Below are 23,797 nucleotides of genomic sequence, written 5' to 3'. Positions count from 1 at the left end.
TTATTTATTTTCAAATCGTCAGTCGATCCAACGCCACGACGGACGGAATACAAATTCAAGTATCGCATTTTTCATCAACAAACGACGATCGCAATTCACAATTTTTCAGTAATTAAACCATTTTTAATTACACTAATTTTTGCCATTTATCTTTCTTCACGATCTCCACGGAAATCATCCTTTCCTTTGCTACCACGAGGATCTTTTCCTTTACAGCCACGGAGGCGCTGAACGAAAATTAGGAAATGAAAGTATTCTTTTTCTGTTTCTTTTCTTTGGCCGGGCCAGATCAAAAGTGCTTGAATTGGCGTGTGTGTATGTGTGTGCAACATTTGATGTGTTTCAACGCGCGTTAATGCAGTGACTCGATCTTTTCATTTTTTTCTCTCGCTCTCTCTCTCTCTCCCCTTCACTTGCTTTCTCATTCCCTTCCTCTATCATCGTTCCATTATTTTCCCATTAATTCGCAAAAATTCCATTGACCATTCGTGCGTTTGTATTCGTGTGACTTCTATGGCAACCTCGCCTCTATTATGTACATGATACGGGTATGTACATCAAATGGACTAAATCTTTCTCTCATTATATTTCTCCATTTTTATTTCTCTCTCTCTCTCTCTCTCTCTCTCACACATACACACAAATGAACCATTGCTCTCGTGTCCTTTCAAATAATTTATTGCGACGAAATATTATCAACAGTTTTACTGATATTTGAGACAGAGAGAAAACAAAAAAATAGTAGTGTTTTATTACTCTTTGTCGACGATCGTTTATTTTTTTAGTCGTACCGCGGAATAGCGATATATATTCCCGTGAATTTCATAAATCGAATGAAAAATACTGAATTTTGCGACAAAAGAAAATGAGCAATTCTCAATATTATTGACTCGTTTCTTTCCTTCATTGATTTCCAGCCAGATTTCCAGCCAGAATTGAACGTCCCTCGTCTCCTAAATAACCTTTTCCTCGTGTTATCGTTTGTACCGTCAACAATAATAGACGCGGATGAATACTTTCGGGCCTCGTAAAGGGCGAAATTGGTGGAAAGGGCCAAAAATCAGTTGGATGGAAATTTGTGAATGAACAGTTAAACAATTATCATTGCCTTACCGGAAGAAAAAACGAATGCACAAAAAACATTCTCATTGATCCTCATTCGACGAACACTTTACTTTCTTTTATACTATCGACATAACGATATATACGTATACAATATATCTATTACATGTTTTTTTTTCTTTAAATCTCTTTTTTTATACTCGTGCCAACGGCCGATGGTTTACAAAAGTTTCATCATCACGTTCATATTTAGTTCTCGTTTATTTTCATCTCTAATTCATCGTCTCTCATTAACTGCGAGTTTCCACTGTTGAATTTTTCTTCCTATATTTTCGTTCAAAATGAATCTGCGCTCGGTACGTGTTACGTGTATGTGAGTGTGTATGATTTTCGTGTTGACTATGCGTATACATACATACATAAATACATATATGTATATATCGATATAAACTTGTTTTTTTTTGGGTATTTCGGTGTGGCTGAACAATTATCGTATTTCGAGTGTCCTCGCGTGGCCTCCGTCCTCGTTGTTGTGTACGTGTATCCATTGATTTTTGTCATTCGATGGGATTTTTAAGTATCGTTCAATGTGCGACGATTTCGCTGCTTTTCGTTTGAATTTTTATTCTTGTTTTGTTGCCCACGTATGACGTGTATGTACGTATACAGTGGTCTGCGGTAATTCGTTTCATTTTTTTGTCCTGTTTTCTCGATTATTTTCTGTATTTTATTTCCCTGTGTCTTATTTTTTTTTTTTGTTTTTCCTGTTGCTTGATTTATCCTGCTTTCTGTTTAAATACTATTTCGCTACAAATGGACTACTGTTTTATGAACTCTACGCTAACTCTGTATGTAATGTATCTTGTAAAATTTATGAGATTTGCCGGTATGAACGACAGGTTTTTCTTTTCTTTTTTTTGTTTAACTGTGTATGTTACATTGCTATTTTGCGCCGGATCCACTTCCCCACCCCCCCCCCCCCCCCTCACTCCTCTCGGTCTTCGTGCTGTCGAAGACTCATTCGTGTTTTATCTGCGCGCGCGTGTGTGTGTGTGTGTGTTTTGTGAGCTCTGGGCAATCGGTAGGGAAACGAAAAAAATTTCGTCACCTAAAATTCTTGATATTGAAAAAACTTTTCAAACTGCGAAGTCGCTTTATTCGAATAGTCTCATGGAGAATTGGAAAATTTTCAAAGCATATATTCAAACTCGGTAGTTTCGTATTTATTTTTGTTAGCTCGAAAAAGCTTTCATTATTTCCTTCTTACTTTGCGAACGGGTGGAACGAAAAAATAACCAAATTTTTTCAGCTGCCCAGACATTAAATCTTCTCTCTAGTTCCGCACTTCTTGCACGTGTATGTGTCCACGGTGTATGAGTATGTATTTTGTTGAATTCTTCATATTTTCGCCACATATTTCAAATGATCGTGTCGTCGATGCTCGCAAATACGTGTGTTATGTGTGTGAGACAGTGATCGGTGTTTATCGGTTACGAATAATAATCATAGGTTGATAATAATGAGTTTGTGTTTTTTTTTTTGTTTTTTCTTCTTTCGTTTAAAAATCTTAGACATCAACGTACATCCACTTGATTTTTTTGTGTTTTTTTGTTTTTTTTTGTGTTTTTTTTTTTTTTAGTATCCTTCCTCCTCGCCACTCTCCCTCGCGCTCATCTCTTTAATAGTAAGTCGTTATTAGAAACCTATCTCGTACTTGCTATGTATTTGTATTGTTTTCTTTTTTTTTTTTTTCAATTTTTTTTTCTCGTCTTTAATATAAATTTGCAATCATCGTCTCATTTTCTTCGTTTGTTTCTTCGCATATACTCAAACATTATCGTTTCTGCTTTCCTTTTTTGTCTTTATCTTTGTTTATTTACATGAGAACCGCGAATCGGGGATACTTTGAATATCTTCTGACTTGTTCGCATCTCCCACTCGCGTCGATATCTGAAGTTAGCGATTTTCGTTTCGTCGCGGAAAGTAACAAATTCAATGTATTTATATGTATATATGTATAAATTCTGGAACAACGAATGAGTGACGCGCGATCGTTGTTCTTCTCGTTATTCCGGCTTACAGCGTGTATATTCGTAGCTCGAGTCGACGCGCCCTAAATAAATGATAAAAAACGAATACGATATTGGAAATAAAACGGAAGGGCTCGAGTGCGCGTGACAATGATGAAAACAATTTCATTTCGCGATGAGCCATTAAATTGTGTGAAATAACATTGGTTATTTTAACCTTTTCCTTCGAAATTCCACATTTTTTTTCATGAGCAACGATTGACACAATTGTTTTCACGATTATTCGTCGCTAGGGCGATGGCTTCGAATTGAAAAAATAAAAGGAAAATATGAGAAGATAAAAATAATGGAAAATCGAAAAAAAGGGAAATAAATTTAATTGAAAGAAAAAGTAATGAAGAATATTGTTGAGCAAATGAATAGAGGAAACGTGCTCATAATATTCACTCACCTTCGTTCAAATTTGACGTAAAATAATAGTTTTGAATAATGGGAGGGGAAAATATGGTTTGGTGTTTAGGCTATTTTGGGAATAAAATAAAATAAAACGAGAAAACTGAATCGCTGTGTGTGATTTTGTCTATTTTCTATCGATAGTTCGAGCCTATAAATTATTGTTATATTTGTATTTAACTATTTCATCACTCATACGAATTCATCACTCAAACATTCACGCGAATCCTAGTTTTTCCACCTCGTGCCTCCTCTTCGATTCAATTAATATACAAATCTCATGTTCACTCACTCTTTTTTCTCTCTGCACTCGGGACAAGCGCCCTCACAAACGTCCTTAATATCTCTCTGCCTTTCATGCTTTTTTCTTCTTTCCCCTTGCTCGCCTTCCTCCACATGATCTCGTCAACGCAGAAATTTAATTACATTTCTTACATTTCGGTAATCGCGAGAGTTCCGAGTCTCCAAATCGCTGTTGGGATTAAAATAATATTGACGAAACGATATGAGAAGAAAAAAAAAACGATGGTCTTTGTAACGTTGCGAATTCGGGCAACGTTCGTTAGCGGAGTTAAATATAACGAGAGACATAATTTCGTCGAGTTTCATTCGACGATCGACGACCATTTTCATAATCGTTCTTTTCTGTAATACTTAGACTTACAATACTGTAATGGACAACGTAGCACGAGCGTTTCCAGTTTTCGGTTTTTATTCTCATTTTTATTCTCCCTCGCGCGTCATTTATCGTAAAAATAAAGATAAACGTGAAACAATAATGAACGAGAAGAAAGGAATTTCGTCGTTTGCTGAAAAAGCTTTTTCGTGCAGAGTTTACTCGAGTTTCGACGAGGACATTCAAATCTATTTACAATAATTTCATTCTCTCTCACTCTCTCTCTCTCTCTCTCTCGATCTCTTTCTCGCTTTTCCGCTAGCCTAGAATATTTCTTCGTTTCGTAATGTTTTTTTTTTTTTTTTTTTCCCCCCCCATTTATTTATTGTTTCTCATAATAAATTCTTTCCGTTTATGGCCGACATTGAACACTGACGATAAATTCTCCTTGCTACGTAAACCGGGAAGTGAGTCAATTTTTTTATTTTCATTAGAGTTCTTTGTTCGCTTTTCTCATCGCTATCCTTCGTCTCGGCGTTCGCGATTACTTTTATTTTAACTTTCATCAAAATTTACGCGTGCGCGCGCGCGCGCGCGTGAATTCGTCGTATTTTCATCACGAATTTCCAAGTCTTGTTCTCGTATTTGTGAAAATAAAAAGGAAAACAATCAAACAAAAACAATGCAATAATAAAGGTATAAAAAAACGTATTAAAGTACAAAGCAAACACACAAGGAAAAGACAATCCTCCATGATCGACGTTTCGTGTCGGAATAAATTAAGTGCAAGGGCGAAAAAGAGGACAGTGAGCTAGAGGGGCTTAAGAAAACTAAACTCGCGAGGACCGGAGAACAAAAGGCAAAAATAATAAAAAACAAACCGAGACAGAGAGTCGGAGGGAACAGCGAGGGCGTATTTAGCTCTTTGCTATTTTTATTCCCTATTGAATTTGATATTTCACTAGTAATTATAAAATGTCGAGTGATTTTTTTTTACTCCTCGCGTTTTTATAGTAATGATGATAATAATAATAATAATAATAATAATAATAATAATAATAATAATAATAATAATAATAATAGTAATAGTAATTAATAGATAGATAATAAATATAATACAGATCTATGGATAGAGTTCGGTATGATACAACTATAATACAAATGTCTTTACGTCGTCGTCATCGTCATCGTCGCCGTCGTAATTTTTTGTTTTCTTTGTATGTTTATCGGACGCATTTCGCCTGATACGAATGATTTTTCAATCTTTCAACTTGAAACCCTTTTTATCCGTGTTCTCAGTCGTCGCGTGTTTCACGATCGTAACTGATACGTGTGTTCGTCAATATCCATGTACGTACGTATATATCGATATATATATATATTATACACGTATATGGACGAAAATGATATCACGAACAATCGTGAGAGGGCAGTAGAACGCGAATAATCGTTCTCGCGTTCTCCAAATGAGGCCAATTAACGGCCAATTGTACATAATCATTAGGAATTTATTTACACGCGTGCTAATTCATCTCTCTGTCTCTTTCGCTCGTTTCTTCCTCTGCGATTCTCATATCGAACTATAAATGTTTTAGCGTCAAATACATCTCGCAAGATTGTTCCAATGATCACAAAAAAAATGAGCCAAACTCAATTTTCCACGTGATATTTCACACTGCTCGCCGCGAATCCTCGCTCGTTTAGTTCGCCTAGAGAAATTCGGAATTCGGTTCGTCGATAATCATTGGAGAATTGATATTTTCCGTTACACGACACTTTCGATTGGATCGTTTCGGTCGACTCTTTCTCCTTTTTCTCTCGCACACTCCACTTTCACTCTCTCTCACACACGCACTCTCTCTCTCTCTCTCTCTCTCTCTCTTCCGAAGATACACAGACTTAGCCACGCAAAATATTGAAATAAATACCATCAATTGTTCGTGACACGGTGATCAGAGAGGAGACGATTCGACTACTATTTTTTCTTGCCTCCCTCCTCCCGCCCCTTCCCTCTTCAACTCTTTCGTTCCATCGCTTCTATTCTCGCCTCCGGTTTTTCGTCTTTTATACTCTTTTTAACAGTAGTGATAATAGTGTGGGCGTATCTACGTAGTCTAGTAGTATCGTTTAATAGTTAATATGGCTTTTTTCTGTGTGTCCGTTACACCGAGAGCAACCTGGAGAACGATGAAATCCTGAAATATTCGCGTTGCTTTTCGTCAATGTTTTATCTTACGAAACGTCTTTTTTCCCCGCGCCATCCTCGCTCACAACTCTTTATCTCCTTTTCTCGCACCCCCCCCCCCCCCCCCATTATTTTTCAGTCGCAATTTTCTTACGGACCAGCCTCGCTCGCGAAATTCTCCACTTCGTTTTTCTTCACCCGGTGATTCGTCGCTTCGCGCGGGGGCCAGACTTCTCACTATTCTCCCATTTTCCTTGTCTTCTCTTCGAGTTTCCCTCTCAGTCAAATATTTTTTCCTCCACCTCCCATCGATCTTCTCCATCTTCGTTATCGGCTCGCTCTCGTTCGTTCTCCCGGATTCAACGATTCGTCGCGATTAAATGAATTAAACGTAGGATAATCACAGAAGAAGGGGTTGTTCGACGCATTGCGATGATATATGTATGTATATATATATGCACACGTATACACATAGATCGTCGCTTCACCGCATTAATACCGGGATCAGATAACTGATTGCCATCAGCGTGCCGGTCGTCATCAACATAAGACTATGATAAGACTGCGATCGCCGCTTTGTCGCCTCACCACCGTTGTACGTCAACTCTTCGTTCGTCACTACTTCGTTCGGGTGATCCGAATATTCTTCTGCAACGAGAATAAAAAAAATTAATTATTTTTATTGATGCGGGAATATAGTCCCGTCAAATTTCATCGATTCTCTCATGTCAATCGTTTCTCTGTACTGATAATAATTATAAATTATAACGAAGCAAAAACCGTGTTAACGGATTGAACGATTGCAACTGTTTCGACTAATACAATTCAAAGTGGCACACGCGAATGGAGAAAAAAAATTGTTCAACGGACGAAATTACTTGAGCGAATTTATATACGAGCACTCAAGGAGTTCGGCGGTTCGACAAAGTACGGTTTTTACGGTAATTCATGGTTTAAGGTTCCCTGATAACGATGAGCACAGTTCCAGGGCTTCTTGCGGTGAAAAATCTTATATTATTTCATTTAGAATTTTGAGTTTCGTATCTTATGGGAGCACTCGCAATAATATTAATTGGGAAATAATTGTACGGTGTTTGAGCTTCGGAAGAGTTTATATATCGTGAAGAAAAATGATCACAGATTCCGTTTCTTTAAAAAAACATTACTTTTACGAGACTTTTAAGAAAGAAAACATGAAAAATACTTCAGTTTTTGACGCGTCGAAAGCGGATATCGGTGCGATTACACCGATATGAACTTTCTTTCTTTTTTAAAGCCTTTTATTACATTCTTATGATAAAAATATTCTCAATGTAAGTGTTTGTTAATTTTGTTAATAATTTAGTCTTAAAAAAAGTTGTTGCAAACTTGGCTAGTCGTAGAACGGCCGAACTATACTTTAATCCATTATTATTAAATGAATTTGGATTCATGAATCAAATTTTTTCTCTGTCCCCGTCCGTAGAATCGTAGAAATGCCGACACTTGTAAGAGTGAAAAAAATGAAAAAATATTGCGAAAAAAGTCGGCGATTCCCCGCATGATTTCATTTCCGAATAGACTTTTGGTCGGGAGCTGAGAAATTGTCGTACGAAACAAAAGATACGTACTGTTCTTCTTCTTGGGTGGTATTGAAGTTTTGGGGGGCGCTGCGGAGGGTGGTCCGTTGTAAATTGGGGGCTGTGGCTGATGGGGATGAGGCGAATAGACGCCCGGTGGTGGTGCGTGAGGCAGTGTTGGCGAGGCTGTTGCTGCTGGTTGATGATGATGAACAGTCCCACCCGGATAAAATCTCTCCCGATCACCACCCTTGAGTACGCTCGGTGGTGGAGCTTGAGGCATACCGGCTGATCCACCTCCCATTATTCCGTTGCCCGTCGAGCTGCTTGGCACTGTGCTGCTCGTCACCGAGACTGCTAGAAATCATAATCCGATTAATGCGTCGCACTCTCATCGATCTCGGTTAACTTTAAAAGAAATGTGTTTACGATTGTCGCACTTTTCGTGATTCATGAATTTCGGGGAGGAGCCTCATTTCTATGAGATACCGTTTTGTAGAGGAAAAATCCTCGTTCGATGCTTGGCAACGCTTCGAATGATGCGCCACACCGTCAATTTATTACCTCGGACTAGAATACCATTTTATTGTCGAATGATATTACGGGAATGGGTTCGAAAAGAAATAAAACACGCGACGTTGATCCCAACGTTTCTTCAAAGTTCTCCACAACGACTTTGCTCCTCGAATCGTGAAGGGATTCTCGATCCGAATTAGCATCGGGAGTAAGTGTAACTATAATTACGAACTTGAGATTTTAACCGTCGATATTGGATCGACGAATGAAGAATGCGGACAAAGTTTATATCACCAGATAATTACGAAAATAGAATCGAACAAGTGGTTCGATCCTATTGAGGTCACCTGAGAGGTACTTACAATTGTTGCGTGACGTTGCCGAGGATGACGAGCTGTTGGTGTCGTTGCCACAGCACACCTTGAAGACGACCTTCATGTTGTGGGTGGTGCATCGTCCACCGATGCGCCTGTGAAGATCCTCCTTGGACGATGTGCTTATGAAGAAATAATCGTGGCCTGGAAGGAACTCGAGGCCTCCTGGCTGCGGTGTAAATGGCCTGAACGTTATCGTAAAGTACATCGTCTTGTAGGGTTTGTCACATACGGCTATAACGCGGGGACTCGCGTTCGTTATCCGACACGTCTCGTACTCTTCTTTCGACACCTGTTCGTTAGCAGACAAAAAATTAACTAAAATAAATACGTGCATTCGGAAACAGGACGCTCGGAGAGAAGTGAAAGGTAAAAACTTCCGTTGCGACGACAAAAATCAGGACAACGTTGAATGTTCAACGTTGTGTGCAAGTCGTTTTTAGTTTCCTTCAAAGCGTTATTTCTTTTAGCAATTTGATAAGCTCTCTAATTTTATTCTCTAATTTGTTCAGATCCATTGAGAACTTGTCGAGGTTTTCAGATATTTTCTCGGGCATTTAAAACTCTCGAAATCCTGGACCTTCTGTCCAGGTCGGTGGCAGCGTAAATTTCAGTAAATCTTGAATTATTCTTCAAATCGCGTTCGTCCCTTCGGGACGTAAAGGATGAAAGGCACGATGCGACGAAGAGAGAGATCGACTCACGTTATAGATGATGTACTTTTCAGCCTCGTCGTCGTATTTCCCCGGCAGATAGACAGGACATATTAAGTTGACTTGATCGTACTCGAAAGCCGCGTTGTTTTTGTTCACATCTATTATGTGATCGGTGTTGTCGATCCGAAATCTGTAAAAGAGTTTAAAAATTCGAAATCCATTATAAAAGAGATAAAATAAGGACGAGGAAGAAACGATTCGAAATAGCGCGTATTTCACGGTATAAAAAAGATGGAGAAACGAGCAAATAACACGGCAAATAAATCGAATAATAATCCAGCAATAATTTTCAGCATAAGAATGTCGGATTTTGTTGATCCTTTTTCCAAATAATATCGAGATGTAAACGGGGGGGAGGGTATACGTAAAATCGACGTGAACGGATACGCCTGTATATAACACACGTATAGATAAACTCGGTGAGATGTGCGGAGGCGTCGATGCGCCCGAAAGAAGAAGAAGGAGATGAAAAATGAAAAAGTAAAGAAGAAAAAAAAGATAAATAAAAAGTGTGGGGGAGAAGCGAGAGAAGGCGTCGGTGGAGAACTCTCGCGCGTCCGTTTCACGACGAAACAGAGAGGAGAGCTCCTTCTTCTTCTTCTTCTTCTTCTTCGGGACGAGAAGATCCTTCCTATATAGGCATAACCGGTTCTCCAACCCCAAACTCTCTCTTTTCTCATCTCTTGTGCGTCTCCCTCTCTATCCGGGGGCTCTTTTCTCGACCATTCGTGCCTCTATGTACTAACATACGTATATATAGTATATTAAATTATAGTTTACACATACACATGGCGGATACATATACATATATATATATATATATATAGAGAGAGAGATAGAAGTCGGACAAAAGGAGAGGGAATAACTCGCATTGCCAGCACCCGCGCTAAGGCCAACTTTCGTTTTTTCTTTTCGTATTTCTTCTTTCTCTTGCGCGGCGGCGGCGGCGGCGTTTATTTTTTCTTTTATGAAATTTAAAATCACCGCGGTAGGAAAAAAGCGTGCAGGTTCGCACTTGGGTAGAGATTCCTCACGACGTTGAATTGCTCCCAGTGGAAGAGAGGCTCTTCGCGAGCGTTGAATTATTTCGAATTCACAATGCGCCCCCGTCGCGTTTCGTTTGTTTGTTACTTGACCAATCGCCCGGCGATTGCACTCTCCGAAAATCCGAATTTCGGCTTATTTCCGGATGCGGGCTAAGTGCGCGCGCTCGCCCAATCGGCGCGATAACGGTTTTAATGAAACGGAGCAAGCTCCGCTCTCGAGATCGCGATCGACCTTCGGAGGAAATTGTCAATTGATTTATCGACTCTATACTCGCGCGTTCGATTTAGCAGGAAGAAAATATATTATCCGCAAGTTCATACGTTGGTCCAAATTTTCACCATCGCTTCACATAACAAGTTTCTATACGTTATACGTGTATATATTTATTTATATATATGTATATATATATAGATATTGCGATGGAGAGTAGAAGATGGCGAGAGAGCGCGCTGGTTTCGACGTTTCGTAGTATTAACGTACGATCTCGTAAGTGGGCGTGTAAAGGCTCGAAAATTGGATGGTAGGCAGGCCTCGAGCAAATTAACGTTTGGCGATAATATCCGTTCTTTGGGTGCCTCGTGTGTTGATGGGGAGGGAAAAAGACGGGGACGAGAGCGCTCCGAAATCTCTTGGTCGACGTGCGCTTGAGCAGCTCCGTTCCTCCTCTATCGTATTATACTTTTTGTATGTATATACGTACTTGCACGTACAAAAACCTAAAACTTATTTTCCACGGGCACGGCCTCTTTTCCCCATATTTATCCTACGTACGCGATGAGGTTAACCGTAAAAATATATTTCAATTCACCCCCGGGTGTTTGGTGATTTTCGAGCAGATTGCTATAATTCTTTCTCAAACTTCTCGGTACTCGGACGAGAGTTCTCTCGGTGGATCCATTTTCGCGAAGGAACGGACGTGCCTTTCGTCCGAAGAATCCATTTTTTTCGATACAATTCCGATCGCGTAGTACCAAAGTCCACGAGCAAAAGTGAGAAAGAAGGAGCGCGTTTACGCGATATCAATCGATTACCGGGGACGTGTACGAGCCAACTTGGTCATCGCAGGGGCGACTGATTAAAAAAGCTTAATCGAAATATGAAAATGGTAGGCGTGTAGCGACGCCGGCGACACCCACCGGACCCGCCGACGGGGGTAGTAAAAAGACCCTCGCCCGCCGGCTTCCTCTCTCCCTCGCGAAAAGTACTTTCTTCGCTTGATTTCGTAGTGGCCCCTGCTCGTTATTGAATTTATCACTGCAGAAAAGGCAGTTATGCCAAAAATAAAATTTCCGTTGTCGATTAAGTATTTCGAGGAAGCAGATACTTTTATAGAGCTCAAATATCCCAGCACCAGACGAGAACGTCGCGGGCAATAAGATTTTTCGAAATTTCGCCTCCCGAGCTTCCTTTAGCTCACTAAATAATCCTCCCTCTCTGTCTAATTAGGTTTCTGTCTTAAATAACACGAGTTTGCACAGTGCCTCCGATAAAACACTCGAGGTAGAAGATGAGTGATGTACAAATCGTACAAAGAGCCTCTGCGCCAACGCTCATTCACCAAAGCACACAGACCCACATAATCATGATAATAATAAAACAGTGATATACAAAATGCCAGACACAGGTAGAAACAGTCGTGAGGATAGAATTGCTACCGGTATCTCTTTTTATAGAGTGCACTACAAAACACTGAGGGAGAGGTAAGAGATTAACAGCGCGAGAGGAGGAGGAGGAGGAGGCGGGAGGGGGGGGGGGGGGTGCCGAAGAGAAAGAGAGAGCAAAGTGGTGAAGATAAAGAGAGATAGGTGGATGAGAACAGGCCCATAAAGAGTGGATATTCTCGAGTATGTATGCACACAGCGAAAGAGAACGAGAGAGAGAGATCAGAGCGTCTCTAGATGGAGAGGAAAACGTGGGTGAAGAAAATATACTCTCGTGTGGTATTATTCACCGTATGGAGTAAAAGAGCCCCTGCTATAGTGCACACAATATAATGCAGAGCGCAGGGAAATGCAGCGATGGCTCGTTTCTCTCTCACACTCACTCTTTTTGGCCAGAAATATACATGTGTAGGGGGAGTACGTGCAGGGACGAGTGGTAGAAAGGATGGAAGAGTAACGAAGAAGGTTGTCGGATCGTTTGAAATATATGGATATATCTTAATATGTGTATTGAAGTGAAATGGTCCAGCTCTGGCAGTAACGCAAACACGCACAGAGGGAAACGATGCTGGAGAATTCGTACAGACATAAAGAGGATGGAAAGGCGAGAGAACAGAAACACAGTAAAGAGAAGAGTCGGGGTACAGGGTCGTGTGTCTATATCGAGTCGTTTTATGCAGGATCCAGGCTACTCTCAAACCGAAGTAAAAGAAAGAAAGTTACGGGAGAGCAAGAGAGGGAATAAGCCTCGGTTTCAGGGATAGCGTACAGACGGTTGCGGATATATTCTGGCAGGAATATCAAAGCAAGAAGAGTCCGACTATGTGGTCCTCCCTCTCTCTTTCTCTCGCCAGCGTCAAAGAGAGGAACGCAGATGAAGTGCGAGAGCAAAAAAGAGTCGAGAAACAGAGGAAGAACGAAGAAAAAGCGAGGGCGCGAGGGAGACGGAGAAACTGGCATTTCCACGTTAGAGTTTTGGTTTGAAGGGGCTATGAAGAGATGCAGAGCTTGGTGCTTCTTCGTTTCTGTTCGAGCCAACAGCTACAATTCTTCAACAAATCCCCGCTCTTCGTTTCCACTTCTAGCTTTTCGCATACAGTGGCTATTGTCTCTACGCGTCGTTCTTTTTCCTCCGAGTGGTTTCACTCCGAAAAGACGAGTCTTGGGAATAGCCCCCGGAGCCGAGTGATGGCTACGTCAGCATGCGCAAAAGCAAAACTTAATAGACGAAGAAAAACAAAAGATTGTGGAGCCGTGCATAAAATTGATGCTCAAAGATTTCGCTCGGTTATGAACAAAAACTTTCATCAATTTTTCCGTCTTCTATGATCTTGATTATTCCGCAAGGAGACGTTAAAATTACAAGACTTATTTGCATCGATCTTATTGAACGTGTAACCGCATGGCTATGGGTCGTGGAATTATTTGAAATACATTAACGTACCCGAAGCAGCCCGTTCGCGTTTTATAACGAACTTATTTCACGATCGTTTCTAACGTACGCACCGGAAGCCACAAAAATCGTTTTTCTCAATTTCGATCTATGTGTATCAGACACATACGCACACAATGATTAAGGCACCCGTGCTCGCACGAACTTTGCACCTGCTCGCCTTCAGGGTCCGAGAAAGCGGGCGGGGTAAGAGGTAAAAAAAAGTCGTTCGTGTGATACATCGTACCGACGTGTATGTACGTTTGCAGATTTTCGATATCGGCATCGACGTGATTGGTTCCTTGGGGCCAAGAGGGAGCTCTCTCTCTCTCTCTCTCTCTCAAACCTGCTGCAGGTTCTCTCGTATCGCGTTCCCTCCTTCCCCAAAATTGAACCTTACCCATAGCTACTAAAGAGAGAAAACGACGAAGAAAATTTTAAGAGAGTGAGAGAGAAGAGATTCCACATGTAAGCCTCTCTCGCTGCATCCCGAATGAAATCTCAGGAGCGATCTTTTGCTCGCTTATATGCGTTCCTTGGAAGCTCGTGGTCAGCCCAATACGAGGCGAACATTCTTTCTCCTTTTGAGACTTTTATACGTATTACGAAAATCAATACAATCCAATATGTCTCCTCTTTTGTCATCAATAATCTGTGTTATCCGTCCAGACGTGTTAAACAGTAGAGACGTTATTCGTGCATAAAATAAAAATCTTTAGTAGATTTATAAGAGTCGAGTTATGTTGCAGCAAGTCAACAATTCTACTCTCAGTAAACCCATTGAACAATAGTTCTCCTCTAAATACATGTTTAAAGAGCAGAATTGTTATCGAGTAGAGTTGCGATGAGTATATAATTATAAATAGCTGCTTGTTAACGACTCGTATCGTTCTAGGCGCAATCTCGATAACAAGTCCACTCCTTATAATAACTGCGGATCTACGCAATGATTTGGTAAAAGTGGCTACGCAAATCTCGTAAATTCTCCATTAAATTTTCAACTAGAATTCTGGTTTTTCTTCTTTTTTTTTTTACCACGTCATTATTTCTCCGTATCTATCTTTGCTCCTCCCGATCTCTTTTGAAGCCCGTCCTGAAAACACTGTGAGCGTTTTATTATTAGGTCCAACTTCAAATATTTACACTCCCTCGTGTCCTGTGGTTGTGCTGGTGGTGGCTTTGAACGACACGCGCTTACAAACCGAGAAGGAAACAGAGTGAAAGAAAGTCGAATTGGAGCGAAGCTCCATAGTTCTCGACGACGTCGTTGCGCGGGAACGTCGGCAAAAGACAAACCCTCGGTGGGTGTTATATTTTCGGATTGCTCAGGGCGATGGAGCGACTCGCGAGACGAGCCGGCTAAACTGTCACATCTCTCGGGGGCAAGGGGCAACCCGCCGGGGGGAGATTTTTCTCAAACGACAGCGAATATATATTGGTCCCGATGGGCGTCACGACGGATGGCACACGAACGTTAAAGTTCATGACCCAAAAGACCTCGCAACGATCCCCCGAGGAAAGCTTAAAAGCTCGTCGCATTGAAGATCCGATATTTAGACTTGCTTAAGCTCGCGAACGCCCCTTAAATCTTCAGTTTTTTTCGGTACACTGTTTCTAACTCTGGCTTCATTTATTTTCCATGAAATTTAGTATTCAAACGATCGGAAGCCTCTCAGATCTCGAAGAGAATCAAGTCCATGCGCGAAGATCCCGGAATTCCATGAATTCCTGGCTCGGAACTCAAGCCGAGCGGTTCCGGCTCACAAAAAGGTATTTTTTTTTTTTTGAGCTCCACGTTATTTTTCAATATCATATTATTCATAACGTGGCAATGAACGAAGAAACGACCGGTGTTCTCGTTTCTCTCGCGCGGCATACTTTCGAATTCAAAGCGAAATTCCGCCATGTCTGGGCGAGTAACGTTCTCGCGAAAGCCGAGTGAGAAAAACGAGTGTGAGGTCATCGTGGCGTAACCGCAGTCCATTTTTCAAGTTCCTGCATGCCGGTAAAATCGCGCGTTATACGCGGTCTTGATGTACTCGTGGTTTATATGGGGTATGAATATAAGACAGTGGCAAACGTTGGAGTTGGAGTTATTTTTGATATCATTAGTCTTCCATTCTCTCGCTCTCTCTCCCTCCTCGCTCTTTATCGCCAGGCTGCTTTCTTTTTTCACCGTCTATTCATCCATTATTACACACAGTCCGCGCATGATTCAAGATTGAGACATTTCCGATCCCACAGAACTTGGAATCTGCTTCGAGTCGATAATCCTTCTCCACTGTTACGTATACTCAACTCGCATTCATCTCACTCCGTGTCGAGTCCTGTATCGTGTTTACGATTTATAATAAATCGCTATCGATAGACTCGTGGGCGATCGATCGCCCGCAATCGAGTTCACTTTCATGACGCCCGTTCAATTTCTCTACGGCATATAAAATATCGAGGAGTTTTGTGCACGCTCTCCAACAAATAATCCACGAATGTAGCCCGAGCCGGAGACTCATTTTCCACACTACAAAAATCAATTCTCTCTCCTCGACGGGGGGATAGTGTGTAATCAATCAATTACTATATACGAAATCGAAAGTAGAAAAAAATCCTGTCAGAGAAATTACGTAACGAATTAATCAGAGAAACACATCAACGAACGAATTACGTTCTTGATTAATTAACTTATTATCCGGGATTGAGTGATCACATTTTTTTCGTTCGACATTCGTCAAATGGCTGATTGTGTACTGCGAAGGAGGAACATTCGGAGGCAGGGGGAAAAGGTCCGAGGTCGCGGCCGGCCGGACGAAGTATACGGCAAAAGCCGTGGAGTCAGAGCGCGTGACGAGTTTTGCCGGATTCTGCATCATAAAACGATACTCGGAGATTTGCTTGTCGGCGAAATTGCGTACGAGAGGCGTGTATACAGCAGGAAAGGGAGTCGAAAGATGCGTCAGTGGAGCGTGATGCTGCATGCGTACGCGCATATATGTATTAGACATTCGTGCAGAGATCGGTAGAGATCAGAGAGGCCGTTGAAAGAAATAGTTTGCTACGGAATGAGGGGCGGAGTGGGAGGATCGTCGAAATGCGAAAGCGAGATGGAAAGAGTACACAACTAAGGCGAATGAGTGTGTAAAGGGAGATTCTCGGTGCCGCGTCTCGTTCGCTAATTTATCAGCTGCTATGGCGCGAGCTACGCGAGTCGCGCACACCGATATCCGACACACGGGCAAACACATTTGAGTCGAGCCCAAGAAGCTGACTCTGCCTCGAGACGAATGGAGGGAATGAGAACGAGAGTGAGATGGAAGCTTTTGAGAGAAGAGGAAATTCAACGAGAACGAAGCGAAGGAACGGACAGACGGACGGGCGGATCTTCTCAAAGGCGGGAGAGAGCACGTCACCCACTCACACAAGCGCACACAGATGTTGGCTTGTTTCTTCGTCCCTTTGAATTTCGGCGAGCAGGTGATATTGTGAGTGAAGGCGTTTCCACGAGCGCGTCGATTTCTCTCTCGCGGTTTCCTTCTCCCGCCTTTCTTTCTACCTCACTTTGTCATTCCCTCTCTTCGCGTCCTTTCTCTTCAACACTTTTCGTACTTGGAGTTTAAGGTGTCTCCATTACGCCAAGCGCGCAATTGACATAGAAAACTCTTAGCTTTGGAAACCGAGAGCTGCTAAATTTACGCGCACAGCCGAGCGATAACGAGAACTCTAAACCGCTTTAGTTCCTTCATTGAGGATACTTTATGACCCTCCGGCACTCTTCTTCGTTATCCTTCCACAAAGCTCATTTCGCGAGGCTGCCATGCGCGCGACATCACACTTTCCTAACAATCTTGTGGAAACAGTGATGCGAGAATTAGTTTTTAAAATGGTGTGTCTTTTTGTAATAATAAATATATAAATGTCGATTCGCGACGCGAATTTCACCAATGAAATACTCGATCGGATCTTCTAATTTCGCAGCAACAACGCTGGAGAAGGAAAGGCCAAAGGTTCAATCGCTGCAGTCAGGTACGGATTGTGATAAGGATCCAGAATACCCAGATGCAGCATGCGCGGCGTCGCTTGTGCCTATAAAGCTCTTTGCTCAATCACCATTCGTGATGGATCTCTCGGCGTCGTTTCTCCGCGAGTTCTTCTCGCATTGATACGTTTTTGTCGCAACGACGAAGCGAGATATTGGAAGATAGAGTGGCGCACAGCGTTTGTCCGCATGGGGTGAGAACGAGGAGGATCCGAGCGAGAGACGAAAAGCGAGGAGGAGGGAGATAGAGAGATTGAGGAGGTCAGGTCCCCGTTCTTAGGGTCACAGATCCTCGGGGCAGCCATTCTGCCTCATCCTTTGATATCCCAAGATAGCTGCGCGGCATTGTTTATGGACGTAGTGTCGTGCCCGTGGATCTTCGAGGCTATATATCTCTCCGTAGTTGGTGCATCTCTCTCTCTGTCTCTCAGTATTATTATATCCAGTTGTACGTACACAGTGTACTTACAACGGGGAATGTCTCCTATGGCTTGCATGGGTTACTGTAATACGTAGAGATACGTATATAGTTGCTATTGTGGTGTACAGGACAGTTCGGGGTCACTTCCTCGTGCCGTGACGTTTCACACCAGCAGCGTGACAACCGAGATTCTCTGGAGATTCAGTCACGGATTCGCGTGACCGCAGCTTGAGTCTAGAGAAACAAAAAATTTAGTAGAGGAAGAAAGAGAGAGAGAGAGAGAGAGAAAGGGAGAAAGAAAAGGTATTCTCCACGAGATCTTTTCTCGCCTGGAGTTTTGCAATACTTTCGTCTCGCGTATAGAATACGTCGTTGGTTCGAGTCCGTAATCGCGACATCCTTTCGTACCGTGCGGAGGAGGACCTCTCGATCTTCTGGTCCAAGTCGTAGCTGAGAAGGACGACGAGGGGGGGAGAGAGAGAGAGAGCAAGACGAAGAGTGGTGGAAAAATTCTTCAAACGAGCGTCTCTCGTTCATGCACTCTTGGAGAGAATATGAATCTTCGTCGAGAAGCAAGACACCCGGTGGTGCCCGTTAATGTCCCTCAGAACGAACGGGACCGGGCTGGGATTTCACGTCGTGAAATACTCCACGTGTTTGGTCCATCAGGAAGCGAAGTACAAGCCTAGAAGAGCCGGAGTCTTTGGAGTTTCAATGATTCAGCAGACAACCGAGATTCGCGCTTTATAAAGCCAATAAAAATTCTCGTTTGTCGAGTACAAACACATATTTCAAGCATAAAATTCGTACCTTGGATAAATTTATCTTTTTTCCTGGGCTTTTTCAATGCTGAGATGAGCCCGAAACGTGAGAATATTTTCCTGACGCTGCACACGTCAGGATTTTTGTCCTGACTACGCACTTTGCGTTTATTTACCCAGGCAAAAGTGGCTAGCGCCGTGCCAAACGTTGAATTTTAAGGGAGAACGCGAACGTTTTCGCTCGAATATTTGTGTCTGGGCTCTCAGAGTGGAAAAAAGAATGATGGGGGAGTCAAACCTGACCCGAAAATCCTCGGTTTCTGCTCTCGCAAGTCTTCGAGACTTCGAGGATGGTTCAGTGCGATGAATGTATATGGAGGGAGGCATATGTAGACGCGGTCACGAGGAGCGGAGAAGAGAGAGAAAAAGCGAGGGGGGATATGTAGGATGAAGAGGATATTCTTCAGGTACGAGCAAACCATAAGCCACGGTGTAAATCCGACCAAGTTCTTCGGAGTCCTTCTTCTTGCTGTCTCACTTCTAAGATCGTAGACAAATGGATCCTAACGGTATGAGATAGTTTACGAAGATCCAAGCATCCCTGCGTTTTGTCCTCGCACTTCGAGTGCCCTGTTCCTGGCTTCAGCAGAGTAGAGGATCGCCGAAGGGAGCAGGGCGGTGGGGGGAGGACACTTTAAGGGTATACCATGGATATGGGCTCCGAGAAAAAAGGGACGAAGGAGCTCTATCCTCATGAAGTAGGAAAAGGTCGAGCAGGCATGCAGTTAATACCTGGAAGAAGATGAAAGAGAGAGAGAGAGAGAGGAGAATATTTTCGAAGGGATACACGCCCATATCGACCCCATTGGGGGGGATACACTGGGTTTTGGCCATGAAACTTGTCCCTCCGAAATACCTGGAACACGAATCTTCGACTGTCTTTCCTCAGGAGAATCTATGAGTTCGTGACGGCGCCCTTGAAGAAGAATAAAAAGAAAAATCGCCATCTTTCTGCGTTCCACGCGCTCTTTTCAGTGTTTCCCTCATTCCCTCTCTCGCACTCGGTTCTCCACTTTTATGTTCGTCGGTCGAAAGGAAAGCCTCAGGAAAGGCCCTTCTCTCTCAACAACAACGATTCCGCGTGCCCTAGGTCTATACTGACTTGATTACAGTTGTGTAGTTACGGGTTAGCCGGGGGAGAGAGCCAGAGAAAAATGGAAGTGCGAAGGTACAGGAGGAAAAAGGGAAGAAAAGGGAGAAAAAAACAGAAATGAGTACGAGAAATTCCTGAATGAAATATCGTCACGCTCTCCCGTTGTGTATAGCTGCGCGCGAACCGCTCGACACACTCGAGTCTACAGTTGGACGCCGATCAACCGCACAATTGAAAACACTTGAGGCTAAAGGACGCGGCACAAGAGGTAAAGAATAGAAAAAAAGCGTCGAACCTCTCGAGAGTCGCGGAGCAAAAATAATAGGCGAAGAGCAGTTTTCTATAGAAATTGACAGCTACTCCTTACCGAGTAATCTTAAATTCCTCGAGGAATTTTCGCTCTTATGGTACACTATTCTTTTTTTTTATCACTTCTTTTATTAATGCGCCAATAAAATCGTGCAAGTGCCCCTATAAACGCAAAAATTAGCGAATTCCGGGCTATTTGAACGGAAAGAATAGAGCGGCTTATAGAGGACATATACGTCGACAATAAAAATGCTTTTTCGCGACCGTAGGAGGGTTCGCAGGGTACACACAAAACTCTCTCATCTCCGATGCGGGGAGACGCGTTAATCTTTCGCTGTCTCGGGACTCACGGACTTCTATATCACTCCCACATGTATGTAGCTCGAATGTATATGTAAACATATATATTTATATCCACTAATACACAGTTTGAGTTCAAAAGAAATCGCGACTACCGCTCTCTCGCTCGGTGTTCTACCTTTGAAAAATTCTCTCGTTGAACCTTCGCTCCGTTTCGACTCTCTCTTCTATGTTTCTTCTTGGCCCTTTTCCTCGTCTTCTTATTTCACCTCCTCTCTTTTTTCTCCGTCTGCTTTCCAATCTCGTTGGTCTTCGGCATCGGTAGTTCTGTAAGGACGCGCATCACACGTGTGCGTATATATTTTTTTCGGTCTCTTCCTCGAGGCTCTATGGACGACTTATAGAGCGAATGTTTCCTCTTTTAATATACAGGGTGTGTTTTCTCCTATCCCTCTTTTTTTCTCCTTCTCATCTGGGTTTGCTCGAAAGCATATATTTTTCGTTTCACAGTCCGCAGGGCGGCGTTGAATGCCCTGCCTCCATTGAAAAGGCACAGAGAGAGGGTGCATCTTCTCTTCTGGCCTCTTTTTCTCCCTCTCTCGCTCACTCAATGAAGCCAATTCATATAAACATGGATATACACTTCGGCACGTTGCATGCCCTGCCAGGTATAAATTTTGGCGTCGTCGGCTTTAAAAGCGATCTCGAGTCTTCTCGTACGTGTTTGTACGTGTGCCCTGGCGGATGTGTATGAGTAAGAGAAAAATAAGACGAGAGAGAGAGAGAGAGAATGGGAGATAAAGAAAAACGAAGGGAAACGTCTCATGGGTAATCGATTACCTCGCCCGGGATCCCAAGAAACCCCATGGCCCTCCCCCGTCGACCGTGTAGCCCATCTTATGGTCCAGAAGAGATCGAAGTTCGATAACCGCGCGTCCAGCAGTCTTTGGCATTATGCGTTGTATACGTATGTGTACAAAACCGCAGATTTTTTCAGACAACCTCGTCTATCCGGGCCCTGGGGCCCTCTCGCCCTTCCCGTGCTCCGAACTCGCGACGCAAATTCCACGAAACTTCCTTCTCGTGTCTTCTCGTGTATTATAAAACGAATTACCAACTTCGAAGTTGGATTTTTCGCTTCTAATAACGCATCGCGGTTCTACGAATTTTTCCAACAAAAAAAACCCACTTTTCTCCGCCCTCCTTCTTCGCATTGCGCTGCGATCGCTTTTCTCGATTTGGAAGCAGCTAGCCGAGCCCGTCGCGGATTCTCGTGAATACGAAATCTCTTATCCGAGGGACGTGTCGCGGAGCAACGCAATGACTCGTTGGAACATCTGCGAGAAAGCCTTTCCGTAGAGGAGGAATATTATTTTTTAAAATGAACAAGCAACACAGCATGGATCCTCAAATATTGAAAGAGGTCCTCGCGCCACAGACGCGTATACACCTTCCAAGAAAAGACAGCCAGACTTTGGCGAACTGATAAGTTCCCTGCTGACTACGAGTTTGTGAGTAGTACATGCGTCATGTATATACGTGTTTACGAAGTATTATATGTTCGACGCGGAGGAACATATGCAGAGCTCAAACTCTAGAGCCGTGCGAGTCGCTTTTACTCCTACGATTACCAAGAACGATATCCTTATCAAGAGAGGAGAGCGAAAGAGGAAGGGAATGAGAGCGAGCGAGAGCGAGGAGAGGGAAGCAAATACGAAGTATAGATTACACCTCTCGTTCGCTCGTGAGACGATGATATCCTTCGAGGAACGAGACGACGAATAAACGCGAGATAGGCATGAACGCAGCTCGGAAAAGTGCTTCTTTGCAATGAAAAAACAAATACGATGCATGCACTCGTAAAATGATAATTATATAAATTGTTAGAATACGTGTGACATGGTTTATTGTAAAAATAAAACCCAATAACGTCCTTTATGTCTCTCTCCTCGTGTCTAAAATTCAACGGACAAGTGTTTACGTATTTCCTTAAACGCGGTAAACGTCGGAAACACGAGGCTCTCTCGATAGGCTTTTGTCGAGGAATAAAACGACTTATTTTTCTCCTCAAGTCACGTGGAGAGCCCCCTTGCATAATAGACTACGGAGCAGAGAAAATGAGAAGAAGAGGAGCTTTAAAATAGGTACGGTAATCCAAGACGAGAAACGTTTATAGAGTTGCTGAGAGGGGATGCGGGGGTGAAATCACAACACGGAGCTCGAATTTAGGAGCCGGGGTGGTGCAGCTGCCTCTTTTTTCTCTTCTCCTTGGTCCCTTCTCTCCTAGCCGGGACTTTTCCCTCTTCGATTTTTCTCTTGGCCCAGCGGGTAAAGCATCTGCTCGCCGAGAGTCTCTCTCAGGTCTAATATAGCCGCCCCGAGTGCCGCGCGGTGAAGGATCGCTGCTGGTTTCCCGCAGCATCCTTGCTTCGCATCATCATCCCTCTATATACGTTTTCTCTCTTTCTCTCTCGCTCCTTTTTCTCATTTTTTTCCTTCCCCCATCGCCCTATCATCTCTGGGTTGTTAAATATCCCATGGTCATCCTCGACGAATCTTTCTCGTCCGCGAGGAATATCGTTCTACGAGGCGTTACACCGCACATTTTCCAGCGGTATTATAATCCTCGGGGCCGTGGCAGCGCAGGGGCTTTCTTCAACATCGAGAACGATGTATCGAAGATCCGAGTCGAGGATCGGTGCGCAACAAGATGCAGCATATTCTCACAAGAGCGCAGCTACTTTTTCTTCTTCTTCTTCGTCCTCCTCCTCGCTTATTTTCTATCCCTGCCCTGTGTGTGTGTGTGTGTGTGTGTGTGTGTGTGTGTGTGTGTGTGTGTGTGTGTGTGTGTGTGTGTGTGTGTGCTCGATCGCTTTGCCCTCTTTCCGTGTCCTCGTCTTGAGCACCTGAGTCGAATCAATTTCAGGCTTCACTTTTATTCACGGCGTGCATATATATATATATAAATACGCGAGCTTGTGTTTTTATGCTGGAAGAAAATCTCTCGGAGTGCATATCTACGGGGGTCATTAACGTCCCTTGACGCATAAACGATCATTTTACTTTTTTCATTTCCAACCAAGATGTTCCAACTTTAGATAATATTAATATCGGATCTTTGTGTGAGTATGACGTATCGGGAAGTGTCCTGCTGCGACACCCCGTCAGCGCA

The 23,797-nt window shown here is 43.0% G+C and overlaps 1 protein-coding gene across 2 annotated transcripts in view; it reads right to left on the bottom strand.

The window, feature by feature from the left end:
- Window positions 1-2,527: 2,527 nt before the first annotated feature.
- Window positions 2,528-23,797, bottom strand: part of Ephrin (ephrin) — a 37,157-nt gene continuing 15,887 nt past the window's right edge. The window contains exons 2-5 of one of the 2 annotated variants that reach the window (XM_043422847.1): window positions 9,500-9,641; window positions 8,784-9,087; window positions 7,957-8,262; window positions 2,528-6,994 (exon numbers count right to left, since the gene is read on the bottom strand). In XM_043422847.1, the coding sequence (XP_043278782.1) occupies window positions 6,831-6,994; window positions 7,957-8,262; window positions 8,784-9,087; window positions 9,500-9,641 (916 nt within the window). In that variant the 3' untranslated portion in view covers window positions 2,528-6,830. The remainder of the gene's footprint in view (window positions 6,995-7,956; window positions 8,263-8,783; window positions 9,088-9,499; window positions 9,642-23,797) is intronic. The other variant, XM_043422848.1, reaches the window with a different exon arrangement.

The sequence above is a fragment of the Venturia canescens genome, chromosome 7, assembly GCF_019457755.1.
Source record: "Venturia canescens isolate UGA chromosome 7, ASM1945775v1, whole genome shotgun sequence".
Taxonomy (NCBI): Eukaryota; Metazoa; Arthropoda; class Insecta; order Hymenoptera; family Ichneumonidae; genus Venturia; species Venturia canescens.
The sequence above is the reverse complement of the archived record's forward strand: the minus strand, read 5'-3'. Positions and strand labels throughout refer to the sequence as shown.